Source organism: Callithrix jacchus, chromosome 19 (genome assembly GCF_049354715.1).
Source record: "Callithrix jacchus isolate 240 chromosome 19, calJac240_pri, whole genome shotgun sequence".
Lineage (NCBI taxonomy): Eukaryota > Metazoa > Chordata > Mammalia > Primates > Cebidae > Callithrix > Callithrix jacchus.
The window spans coordinates 39,227,228-39,240,380 of NC_133520.1; the positions used below are offsets into that span (position 1 = coordinate 39,227,228).

A 13,153-nucleotide genomic window follows, 5' to 3' on the forward strand; every position below is an offset into this window, starting at 1 on the left:
CCAGGCCCCCTCCCTTGGGGTCGCCTCCAACAGCTTCTGTGCCTGAGGGACTCCTGAAAAATCACCTTGAGGCTACAGGTTTTGGCATGGAAGGGCTCACAGACAATTTTAGAGTAAGAGTGTCACACCTACCCCAGGTAAGTCAACTTACCCCTCTCCACTCCCCGATCCTGGGTGCAGGTGTCCATAGGTGTTGCCTCTGTCTGCTGTCAGACTTTTGCCAGGATACAGTCCTGCTTACGAAGACCAGGCCTCAGGGGCGAGCACGAGCGCTGGGGCAATGGAACGCAGGTGTGGCTACAGGGGCACAGGCTGTCCTGGCCATGCTGCAGAGAAAGGTGGGCCGGAACGGTGATCCCAATGGCAGAGCCTCAAGTGCACCAGGCCTGTTTAGCGTACCCTGAATATTCAGTGCCTACTGTATACTTAGTGTTGTCTTGAATATTTAGTGCCTCTGGCACGTCTAGTCATCCTAGATACCTAAAGCCTCATGTTTACCTTAATATTTAGTGCCTCTTGTGTACCGCATTAACGTCTAGCATGTACTGCATCTTGTATATTTAGCGGTCATAAGTATTCAGTGCCTCTCATAAATTTAGCAATCCTGAATACGTAGTGCCTCTTGTATACCTAGTCACCATGAGTATTTCCTGTTTAGAGCACTCTGTATACCCAGTGATCGTGATACTTAGTGCCTCTCATGTATTTACCAATCCCGGATTTTCAGTGTGATCCTGAACACTTCATGATCATTAGTATTTAGCTCCTCCCGTGTGTTCAGTGAACCTGGACAGTTTGTGTCTCTGGTGTATTTTATGGCTGTGAGTACTTAGTGCCTTTCTGAATAGTTAGTGACCCTGCTACTAAGCCCGGCTTGTGTACTTAGCAACCATCAGTGCTTAGCGCCCTGAGGCCTTCTGTTTACTCATCATCTCCTGCATATTTAGCATGTTGGTCTTGCCACCGCCTTTGCTTTTAAGACCCAGAAGCTCTACTTACAACTTATCTCCGGATCTTGTACTCCAGCCTCCAGAGCTGGGAGCCCTAAACCCTGTTGTAATTTTTGCAGGCTGTGGTGGGTGCGTTGTTACAGCAGCCCGCATGGACGTTTGTCTGTTTTACTTGAGTGACCAGAGAAGGGTGGAGCCCATTCCTGGCTGGGGAAGTCTCAGTGTTCGGGTGGGGCTGGGGCATGGAGAACCTTCTGTGGGATTCTCAAGGGGTTGAGGCCACTGCCCACAGGGCAACAAAGGCTGCCTGGGGCCCAACGGCAGCTTCAGAGTCTGGAAGCCAGGTGGTGCCATGGACTTGGAGTCCCCAGCCACCTGCACAGAAGCAGCTGCCACAGGCGGCAGTGGGACAGACATGGCCTGCATTCCACTGCAGCGGACACTTGGTGTGAGGCCCACAGGAAACTAGAGACTCTTCCAGGCAGGCACAAGGCCAACTCTGGAAATCGGAGTCAGGGCCCCTGTGGGACGGGATAACACACAGACAGGGACGAGTTTGGCACAGCCCATATTGGACATGGGTCAGAGCAGGTGCCCCAAACTGTTTCCCTGAAGGACAGACACCAAACACTTCAATGCAGCATCTCGGGAGAGGAAGAAATTGCAGGGAGGAGGGGGTTAGGCTTTTTTGTTTTGTTTTTTAATTGGGAGGCAAGCATTTTGGCATTGACCATGTGGTAACTGACCAGCTGGGGATGGGGAGAGACCCACGGCTGGCAGAGAGGACAAGAGGGACGTGAGACACAGCCGAGCTGAGAGTTCTGCAAAGTTTAAGCTCCTGGGAGCTGTGGTGGCTCTGGTCAATAGTACTGGTGCTCGAGGATGTGAGGTTACGTGTTCGAGGCCAGCCTGGGCAACATAAGAACCTCTCACTCAAAAAAATAAAGGTTAAAAACTGCAAGCTTACTTCTGAGGCTGGCATCAGCTGCACTCTTCCTCTGAGACATATCTCTTCTCTTCCTCGGGATGTGTGAAGTGTGACCAGGAAACTTCCACCGACCGTGTGTGCATGTTGGGGACGCAGTGGGCAGGGAAAGGTCCCACTGCATCCACGGGACCCTTTAGAAGGGTCCCACAGAAGCCCTGCAGAGATTAGCTGCCCACAGCCACCAAGAGGACCCTCTTCTCTCCACGAGGTCCCCGAGTGACGGTTGCCACTGCACCAACGGCAGTCCTTGCCCCCATCTTTATACCTGGGGTAGGCCAGTGGCCTCCTGGAAAGTACCAGGAGGGGCCACTCTCCTCCTGGGCATCTGGGACCCCAGGCTTTCTTGCCTTTCCTTTTTGCTCTCCTGGTTACGGTAGTGATTTGGTACATTAATATATTTGGTTCAGATTTTTAAAAAAAATTGAGCAGTGAAATTCACATGACACACAAAGCACCACTTTAAAGTACACAATTCAGGGGCATTTAGTACATTCACAATGTTGTGCAGTTACCACTTGTCTAGTTCCAGAACATCCTCATCACCCTTAAAGGAACCCGTCTCAGACAGACACTCCCTCCTCCAGCCCCTGGCAGCCAAGTCTGCCTTCAGGATCCATGGATTTGCCTGTCCGGAACATTTCCTAGCAATGGATTCAGACAATCTGTGGTCTTCGTGTCTGGCTTCACTGAGCAAATTGTCAGGGTCCATCCCTGTAGTAGCATGTCAGTGCTTCGTTCCTTTTCAATGACTGAATATTTCACTGCAACTGGATAAGACCCCAATCTGCTTATGCATTCCTCGGTCGATGGACATTTGGGTTGTTTCCACCTTTTGTATTTCAGGAATAATGCTACCGTGAGCATATGTGTACACATTTGTGAACAAATGTATATTTTCATATATTTTCTCTTGGGCATATGTACCTAGGACAGGGATTGCAGGGCAATAAGGTGATATGGTCTTTATGCAAGAGTCTGATGAAGCTGGGTGCTTCACTACACTCATGCCTGTAATCCTAGCACTTTGGGAGGCCAAAACAGGTGGATCACCTGAGGTCAGGAGTTCAAGACCAGCCTGACCAACAAGGTGAAACCCCATCTCTACTAAAAATACAAAAACTGGCTGGGCACAGTCGCGTGCGCCTGTAATCCCAGCTACTCAGGAGGCTGAAGCAGGAGAATCGCTTGAACCCAGGAGACAGAAGTTGCAGTGAACCAAGATCGCCCCCACTGTACTCCAGCCTGGCAACAGGGCAAGGCTTTGTCTTAAAAAAAAAAAAAAAAAAAAAAGTCTGATGAGCTTTCTCTTACAGAAGCAGGCAGCACTGGGTAATTTACATTTCTTAATCAGATAACCTGAGAGAGGACCAGAGCTTAGACCAGAGCTGTCCACTAGAACTTTGTGATAATGGAAACAGTCTGTATCTGTGCTAACACAGTATCCCCTGGCCACATGTGGTCGGGACGACTGAGGAACTACATCTTTGTATTAAATTTGAATTTTCTGAAAATTAAAGAGCCTGTGTGGCTCCTTACTGTGTGTGGAAGAGCATAGCCTGAGATGACAAACGTAGCTGCCTCATAGTGGCCCTCCCACCATGCTGCCTCCGGCCTCACAGCCCATTTGAGGACCTTTTACAAAACCTGGAAATCCAGGGTGATACTTGAAACACCTAAGTCCCCAGCCCCTGCAAAAACCTTAAATACCACCAAAGGGTATTTGAAGAGATATAGTGACCTACATACATACATAAAGACAAAATCCAGCTAAAAATGAATGCTTCCACAGGAAAACAATAAAAAGATCTCTGGACGCTACGCCCTCTCCTGGCCAGTCCTTGCCGTTTTGCTTCACTGAAATGTGCCCACTCATGACATACAGTTTGTGAATACCATGCTGTTTAGATCCACACTGTCGGACCAGCTACTCACCGATTTTTGGTTCAAATAGTTTCATAGCACTGGGATATTTTCTAAAACAGCAGATTTGTGGTTAGCTGGTGTCCAGGAAGCCCTGGCTTGAGTAAATTCAGTTTTAGTAGGGTAAATATAAATTACATAATTTACTGAATGAATCATTTTACTGGCCTGTACTATTACAATAAACACATAATTGCTAATGACCCTGCTCTAATAATAAATGTATCAAAATATCACTACATACCCCACATAATATACAATCGCTATGTGTCAATAAACCAAATATTACATTGGGGATTAAAGAAAAAATAAAGTAGGAATCATCCATATTTTGAGAAATATATTCATGAAAAAGGTACAAATAACAAAAGAGTTAACACCTTCTGAGCTGATTTTGTGGCAGACATTTTTTAAGGATTATCATGGATTTAATCAATGAACCCCTCTCCTCTAGGACAGCCATTTCAGTTAATTCTCCCGGGAGTCTCCAACGCTCTTAAACCCTCCTTTTTATAAGGAAATGTGTCACCTTCCTGAAGTCCCATGTATCATCATTCCTCTTGTTCTAACAATACTCATTGTACATTTTCTTACAAACTTAGTTTTCCTTTTCAAAAATCAATGTACAAATTATTTTGTTCTCTGATTTTAGCAATCAAGGGATCTTTGATTAATGTTTGACCAACCTAAATTAAACAAACTCCTTTAATTATCCTATTCAAAATTAAGTTCTCAAAAGCTTTACACCTTTCAGCATCTTCTACTCTTTCTTTTTTTTAAGTACTGAACCTTTCCCATGACCTTTAAAATTCCCAGCCAAATAAATTCTAACTCTGGTGGAGCTCATATTCTGTTAAGACTTGGCAATTGAAAGAGAAATCTATAGACTTACCCATCAGAATTAAAGTACGAAGTATTTAGAGATTATAAGTAACTTTTAATATCAGATAAATCGATAAGAAAATGCATTCTGTATTGGACAACCACACGGGATCTTTGCCGTAGACAAGAGAATTTGTCCCTATTAATTATGAAGACACCTCTATGGTGAGTGTATTAAAACCCCACCAGAGGTTTTGGGTGGGACTCAAGAGCAAGGGGTAACCACTTGTGGGCAAGGGTTTCCTGCCGTTAACGGAACACGTTGCCCACCTCGAGAGTATGCAGCCCAATCAGTCCCCAGGGTCTCGGGTTCCGCTGCGCCCTTCCCCATGGCCAACTCGCTCATTCTCGAGCCGAAGGTGACCAGGCCTCTGGCCTATAAAGAACTGCAGGCTCAGTGCGGCTCTTTTCTCGAAACGATGGGTGGCTCTGAAAAGAGCCTTTGGTGTCCATCAAAGGGTCCCCGGGGGCGGCGGGTGGCCTCACTTGCCCTTGGCCTTGTGGTGGCTCTCCGTCTTCTTGGGCAGCAGCACGGCCTGGATGTTGGGGAGGACACCGCCCTGCGCGATGGTCACGCGGCCCAGCAGCTTGTTGAGCTCCTCGTCGTTGCGGATGGCCAGCTGCAGGTGGCGCGGGATGATGCGCGTCTTCTTGTTGTCGCGCGCCGCGTTGCCCGCCAGCTCCAGGATCTCGGCGGTCAGGTACTCGAGCACCGCAGCCAAATAGACCGGGGCGCCGGCGCCCACGCGCTCCGAATAGTTGCCCTTGCGGAGCAAACGGTGGACGCGGCCCACAGGGAACTGCAGCCCCGCGCGCGACGAGCGCGACTTGGCCTTGGCACGCGCCTTGCCGCCCTGCTTGCCACGGCCAGACATCTCGAACTCAAAGTCAGAAGACGACAAAAACCGAAAGGCGAGACTGAAAACAAGAGAGCGGCAAAGCCCAGCGAGCCCTTATGTATGGTACAGAGGTAGGCTAGACCGCGGCGTTCGATTGGATGGCTATGGCAGCCAATCACATAAAGAACTGGACACTCCTAATTTGCATATTCTTTCCCGGCAATGACGTAAACAACGTTTGGTCCAGTCAGAAGTGAGAAAATCCTGAGCCTTCATTTGAATACCAAACGTACAAATAGAGTTACTCCGAGCGCAGCGCTTTTCTGTTTGGAGAGATACCCCCATCATGCCAGACCCGTCCAAGTCGGCTCCTGCTCCCAAGAAGGGCTCCAAGAAGGCAGTCACCAAGGCGCAGAAGAAGGACGGCAAGAAGCGCAAGCGCGGACGCAAGGAGAGCTACTCCATCTACGTCTACAAGGTGCTGAAGCAGGTGCACCCCGACACCGGCATCTCGTCCAAGGCCATGGGCATCATGAACTCCTTCGTCAATGACATCTTCGAGCGCATCGCCAGCGAGGCCTCCCGCCTGGCGCACTACAACAAGCGCTCCACCATCACGTCCCGCGAGGTGCAGACGGCCGTGCGCCTGCTGCTGCCCGGTGAGCTGGCCAAGCACGCCGTGTCCGAGGGCACCAAGGCCGTCACCAAGTACACCAGCTCCAAGTGAGGCGCGCCCCGGCGCCCCGAACCCAAAGGCTCTTTTCAGAGCCACCCACAAGATCCAGAAAGGGTTTTGAACACGGTTAAAGGTTATGTAACCTAATATATCCCCGTGCACCCTAGCCGTTGCCGGGTGCGGCCCCGTCTGAGTCGAGTGTGTGTGTGTGTGTGTGTGTGTGTGTGTGTGTGCGCGCGCGCGCGCGCGCGCTGGTAGAGAACGAGAAAAACTGCTCATTATAGAAATCCTGTAATGTTGGGAGGCGATCAAGGACCCCCTCTCCACCCCCGCCTTCGCGCAAAGCTATTAACACACTACGAATCGAAGTAGGACTCTAGTTCCAAATGTCTTTTATAAGCAAGAGATGCATTCCTGGGTGTTGAATGCTTGTGCCGGGTTCAAGGCCGGGTAGAACTGAGCTTGACGTGCGCCGTGCAGGTGAGGGATGCGGGTCACCTCCCCCAAAAGGACCCGTGCCAACCTCCCCATTCCTACCCGCACCCCATGAGGTGAGGCCGGACGTGGCGCAAGACCGCGGGCTCTGAGGCCATCAGTGTTGTCACGTTCGCCTGGCGGTGGTGCCTGGCCCTGCGTTCGCTTAAGACTTTTCTATCCCCGCCTGGACCAGACAGACATGTTTAGATTTAAGCGATGAGCATTCCGGGAGGATGTTTTCCTGGCAGGATACTGCGATGGCAGGATGTTTGATACCGAATCGAACCACCGCGACAAAGCAGCGCTCTGCGCGCGGGAGCCGGATGTGATAAGCGACCCCAGCTGACGGTAGCTTTAACCTTTATGGGAGTGGGGGTGGGGAAAGGGATTAATTTAGGAGGAAAAGAATTCCCTTTTTCCGAGCAAATGTAGCTACCTCCCTCTTCAGCCACATTCTTTTCTGGGAAGTGTTAGCAACACAGAATTCCCTTCCCCCCGCCTCCAAATTCATGGCATTTACTTGGGGAGTGCCATTTCGGCGCAGGAAAGCTCTTTGGCATGAAAAGTGTTCATTCTGGAAAGGGTATCGTCTACCTTTTCTTGACTCGGCTTTTCTTGTGTAGGAAAACGAGATTTCTAGTAATTGCTTCCTCAAACCGTTGTGAAAATTACAAGTATTGAGCATTTGTGTCACCGTTTCCAGTAGGGAATAAAAATTCAATTAAGTTAAATGAGAAATAATTTTTTAATAAAATTCAATGAAAAATGATTTTTCCTCCCAAGCCATCTCCAAATGGAACCGTCGCGAGCCTGGGATCGGGAAGGAAACGTCACCGCGAACATCCTCGACCAGAGCGGCTTTGTCCCTACTCACCACCTTTTTTCCTGCATGGGTTTTCTAAAAGAATCTTTGAGAACCTCGCGTGTTTTACAACTATCTAAAATATTTTTATTTTTAGTTAAAATAGTGGCAAAGATTCAAATCCCAACATAGGACTTTTTAAAAATCAAAATCCTCACATCATTCTTTTAAAGATGCCTTTTGGAATATCAATATGATAGTAGAATCAGTTCATAAAATACATGACCAAATTTTTCTTTGACAGTACGATGTTTCAGATGATTTTTTTCTTCCTGAATGCCTATTTGCATTCCCCATTTGCCTTGCAGTTTCACCCTACCACAATTTATCTATTGTATGTTTAATAGCGTTTTGTCATCCTCTTTAAAAACAAGTCTACATTTGAAATTTAAGCATAGCTTTGGCTAGTCTCTCAGTGTTTAAGAAAAATCATCTCGCCAGTACACAATTGTTCAAAACAAATAATTTGATAGATTATTATCAAACAGATAAACTTTTAGTGAAACTGACTATTTTAATGAGCTGGATGGTGTACCCATCTTCTCCGCTTTCCTTTCTGTCTCGATGACTGATGCGTGCGGTGTTCATATGGTTACAGCGTTAGCAGGGATGGGTCATTTTCATACGATTACAATGCTAGCAGTGCACAGGATCATTTCCACTCTGTTTTCTTTTGATATATGCTCCAAGAAATATTTACAAAAAATACATAGGAATGGTAATTTGTCATAGGCATTTTATTCAATTCTTTGCAACCCCAGTTATAATTCAAATATTAAACAGTGATCCATCATCAAAAGTGGGACTTGTCAACACCCTTAGTACTTTCAAGAAATGCAGGATTTGTGTGAAAAGCTATCAAATCCAGTCCTCTCCACTTTGAAACAGGTGCCTAATGACTGGAACCTCCAAGCCCTCAGCCTCCCACCAGCATAGATTGGAAGTCAATACCTTAAACATTTGCACTTGTGAAACTACTCTCACAGACCCATGTAGTTCTCCACCTTAATGAACTCAAAACCGGTTTAATAAAGTGAAGCCAGTCTCCAGCGGAAAGAGTGAGTGTGTTAGCACCAGGCAACAGCACTGGTTAGTGCCAGAGATCGAGGCACAAGACGAACATTTCATGACCATTTCCAAGTGTAATTCTCTAAGAAGGCATTTTGTGATGAATAATGGCAAATGTCAGTCAATTCATGTCTCAGGCCTTCTGATTCCCTCGGCACAAGTTTGAAGTAAAAACAGGCTGTCTCTTGCTGCAGCATTAGCACCCCCAGGCCGAGAATGGATGGCATTTGTCCCTCTCTCCTAGGACAGGAATCTGTTAAGGGAGAGACAAAGAAGGTAAAAGAGGATCCCCGCTACTGAGGTTTTATAATGGAGAAAATTCAGAGCAATTATTTCCAGACTCCATTTCGCTAATTACAGTGTTGCAACAGAGAAAAACAAATGTTAATGATAAACGAAGGCAGTGCACACCAAATACGTGAGAATCCACAGAGTCTAAGGAAATTGGGACGCACTCAACAAAACGGAAGCATTTTCTGGGTTGGAGAGACACGCCAAGATTCTCAAACTAAGCCAAATTTCTAAACTCAAATCACCTATCTGAGATGAGTGAGCGACAATCACTTAAATACATTTCAGACTGGGTGTCTACAAAATCCCTCCAGTCTGGCATACAATCTGAAATGTATTTCAGACATTGCTCCTCACCCATCTCAGATGGAAATTTAAAGTCAGATTTATTAATTATTCAGTCAATAAAATAATTTGGAGGGAATCACCTCCAATTAAAGTGACTGATTAGAAAAACAACAAATGTTGGTGAGAACGCAGGGAACAGGGATGCTTGTACACTGCTGGTGAGAATGTAAATCAGTACAGCCGTTATAGAGAAAAGTATGGGCATTCTTAAAAAAACCTAAAACCAGACTTACCATATGGTCCAGCAACCTCGCTGCTGGGTATATACCCACAAGAAAGGAAATCAGCATATCAGAGATGTCCCCCGTCTCATGTTCATTGCAGCACTATTTACAATAGCCCAGATACGGAGTCAACCTCAGTGCCCATCAGTAGGTAAATGGATAAAGAAAATGTGGTATATTTATGCAGTAGAATACTAATGACCATAAAACTTAATGAAATCCTGTCATTAGCAAGAACATGGATGGATCTGTAGGACATTATGTTAAGTGAAACAAACCACACACAGAAAGACAAATACTGCATGATTTCACGCATAAGCGGAGCTAAGAACATGCATCTCATGGAGGTAAGTTGACTGCTAGCTGGGAGGACAAGATGAAGTTGGTAATGGGTACAAAAATACACTTAGAGGGAACAGTAAGGTCTAGTGTTGGCTTGAACAGTAGTAGGGTGACTGTAGTTAACGATGATTAGTTGTATTGCTAGAGGAGAGGAATTGGAATGATCTCGACCTAAAGAGGGGGTGAATATGATGATGGATGTCCCAATTGCCCTGGTTTGGTTGTTGTATGTATGCATATATCAAAATATCATATGTTCCCCCAAAATATGTACAACTATTATGTATTAATAATAAAAAAGGTTATCACTCTTAAAAAAGTGCCCCAAATAATAAAGCCTATTTACAAAAAATAATTTGGAGGAAAGAAAACTCCCTTTAAGAAGACATTCCTGGCCGGGCACGGTGGCTCAAGCCTGTAATCCCAGCACTTCGGGAGGCCGAGGCGGGTGGATCACGAGGTCAAGAGATCGAGACCATCCTGGTCAACACAGTGAAACCCTGTCTCTATTAAAAATACAAAAAATTAGCTGGGTGTGGTGGCGCATGCCTGTAATCCCAGCTACTCAGGAGGCTGAGGCAGGAGAATTGCCTGAACCCAGGAGGCGGAGGTTGCGGTGAGCCGAGATAGCGCCATTGCACTCCAGCCTGGATAACAAGAGTGAAACTCCATATTTGGGGGGGGGGGGCGGGAAAGACATTCCTGTAATCCCAGCACTTTGGGAGGCCAAGGCTGGTGGATCACGATGTCAGGAGTTCAAGACCAGTCTGGCCAATATGGTGAAACCCCCTTTCTACTAAAAATACAAAACTTAGCTGGGCATCGTGGGGCACACCTATAGTCCCAGCTACTCAGGAGGCTGAAGCAGAAGAATCACTTGAACCCAGAAGGCAGAGGTTACAGTCAGCCAAGATCATGCCACTGCACTCCAGCCTGGGCAATAGAGTGAGATTCCAACTCAAAAAAAAGAAAAAAGAAAAAGAAAATGGATATACTTTATGAGACCATAGAGGTTAAACGTTGGTAAATTCGTGGCTGTCACTGCGTGGGGAGTGTGCAGTGGGAACTGAGCCTGGAATCCGAATTCCAATCCCAGGCAACATTTCTGCTCTTACAGGGTGGGTGGCTCCCAGGTATTCATGTTGGGGTGTCACCGGTATGGGGTGTTTTTAGCGGGAGGACAGCCTGAGCCCCAGTCAGGCCAGCATGCCTTAATTTTTACTTAATGTGTCATGCAGAGATCATACTTATTTTGCCTATGATTTGCTGAAATTTTTTTTAAAGTACTATATTTGCATTATTCAAAATAATCTTCCACTATTTACTAAGCGTACACACACATTTTTGGTATAAAAGATCTGAATCCTTTATTGGGGAGATTCTAGTTGAGTGATAAGGAAATCTGTGCGCCTGTTTTGATGCTTCAAGCAGGAAGGCGTGGCATAAAGAGCTACTTAGGCGCAACGCTGCTGAAACGGTTTTTGCTACAAGCTCACCGAGTCTAGTTGTGGCTGAGGAGGGGGCGGGAGGACAGCCCCAAGCGCGTGCGCCCGGACTGCGAGATAACCTCCCCACCCCCATCCCCGGACCTCAATGAGCACGTCCTCCAGCCTCAGCCGCCAGGAGGCACTGGTGGTGGGGAAGTGGCACAAGATCTTCCTGGAGGTGACCCTTGCTCCTCACGCGCAGGGCGTACACCGCACGCATGTCTTTGGATGGGATCCATGGCGCGATCGCCTGTGCTGCGCCCTCTCCGACTTTGTGGCGAAGACAAGAAGAACACAGCAAACCTTTCTAAGGGAAATGTGCCATTAGAACAAGAAGCCTACCTTTATTTCTAGGACTTGCGTCCCCACCGGGTAGTCTACTTTCCACCCCACACCCCAGCTGGATCACCGGTCACAACCAGACCAGGTGGCACGCTCCTTTTTGAGCTTGGAGGTGGCTCTGAAAAGAGCCTTTGGGTTCGGGGCGCCGGGGCGCGCCTCACTTGGAGCTGGTGTACTTGGTGACGGCCTTGGTGCCCTCGGACACGGCGTGCTTGGCCAGCTCACCGGGCAGCAGCAGGCGCACGGCCGTCTGCACCTCGCGGGACGTGATGGTGGAGCGCTTGTTGTAGTGCGCCAGGCGGGAGGCCTCGCTGGCGATGCGCTCGAAGATGTCATTGACGAAGGAGTTCATGATGCCCATGGCCTTGGACGAGATGCCGGTGTCGGGGTGCACCTGCTTCAGCACCTTGTAGACGTAGATGGAGTAGCTCTCCTTGCGTCCGCGCTTGCGCTTCTTGCCGTCCTTCTTCTGCGCCTTGGTGATGGCCTTCTTGGAGCCCTTCTTGGGAGCAGGAGCCGCCCGCGATGGCTCTGGCATGGCTAGGTGGGGAGAGCGCCTAGACGAACGCGGAGGCGGGGCGGGCAGGGCTATTTGCCGTCTGTATATTCAAATGAAGGCTCCAAATCTGTAGTGTCTGATTGGACGACCTGACGCCACAGCCGCCACTGGGAGGAATTCATGTAAATAGGAGAGGCCGGTTCTTTTTTCCTATTGGACGGGGGTGCAACCAATCCCAAGGCACAGCCGCCGCCCGCCGGAGCTGAGGTTGCGCATCTTTGTTCAAAGTCTTTGTTTTACACCTGGAGGAGATGTTTGTGTCCGCAGCAGATCTGGACGTAGCTAAAAAGGAGCTGAAAAGGGTTGCAACCCCAAATCTCGGTCTTCTCTGGCTGTGAGGCACATGTGGGGGGCATTTTATTCTGAGGCCCACAGCTATAGAGGCTAGCCCTTATTTAAAAGGGGAGGTGGGGGTGGGAATGGCAGTTTGCAACGACCTTAACCCTTTATTTCTTTCCCTTCCCCACAGTCCTCTAAGGATCAGAGATGCGTTTCTCTCAGAATTAAGTTGTAAATCCAAACGGTTCGTTCGGACATACGGAAAACAGTACAGAAAACATGCTAAGGGTACTTCAGTTGGAATGGTAGTCACGGGGCAGATTTTTAACTGGGGAAAGATACTGAAGGTTTTCAGATGAAACCTGGTCCTTGCTATTGTTAAGATCCCTCCAAGCCCGTTTGAAGTGACAGCTGTAATCCGAAGGGCTCGCTCTGCGCAGTCTCATTTGTCTCGCAGTGTCCCTGAGAGCTGTGTACTGCGGTGGCTTCACGAAGGCCCTGTCTCCGACTGCACCCCTCTCCCCGCACTGTGTTATATTCACGCATTGGGAGTTACATTAATATCAATGAAGACATGTAAGATGTTGTGTATTTCAGCTTGGGCTGAAGAGTTGGTTAA

General features: G+C 47.9%; 3 protein-coding genes across 3 annotated transcripts; 1 reads left to right on the plus strand and 2 right to left on the minus strand.

Moving 5' to 3' along the window:
• Positions 1-4,184: 4,184 nt before the first annotated feature.
• Positions 4,185-5,666, minus strand: H2AC25 (H2A clustered histone 25). Its single transcript, XM_008985676.5, has one exon. It carries the CDS (start codon positions 5,613-5,615, stop codon positions 5,223-5,225), a length of 393 nt encoding a protein of 130 aa, XP_008983924.1. The 5' UTR covers positions 5,616-5,666; the 3' UTR covers positions 4,185-5,222.
• Positions 5,667-5,904: 238 nt separating this feature from the next.
• LOC100390342 (histone H2B type 3-B) lies at positions 5,905-10,186 on the plus strand. Its single transcript, XM_008985677.5, has 2 exons — positions 5,905-7,080; positions 7,516-10,186. The coding sequence occupies exon 1, from the start codon at positions 5,926-5,928 to the stop codon at positions 6,304-6,306; it is 381 nt and encodes a 126-aa protein (XP_008983925.1). The 5' UTR covers positions 5,905-5,925; the 3' UTR covers positions 6,307-7,080; positions 7,516-10,186.
• Positions 10,187-11,225: 1,039 nt separating this feature from the next.
• Positions 11,226-12,263, minus strand: LOC100390706 (H2B.U histone 2). The gene has a single exon (XM_002760839.6). It carries the CDS (start codon positions 12,232-12,234, stop codon positions 11,854-11,856), a length of 381 nt encoding a protein of 126 aa, XP_002760885.1. The 5' UTR covers positions 12,235-12,263; the 3' UTR covers positions 11,226-11,853.
• Between the last annotated feature and the right edge of the window lie 890 nt (positions 12,264-13,153).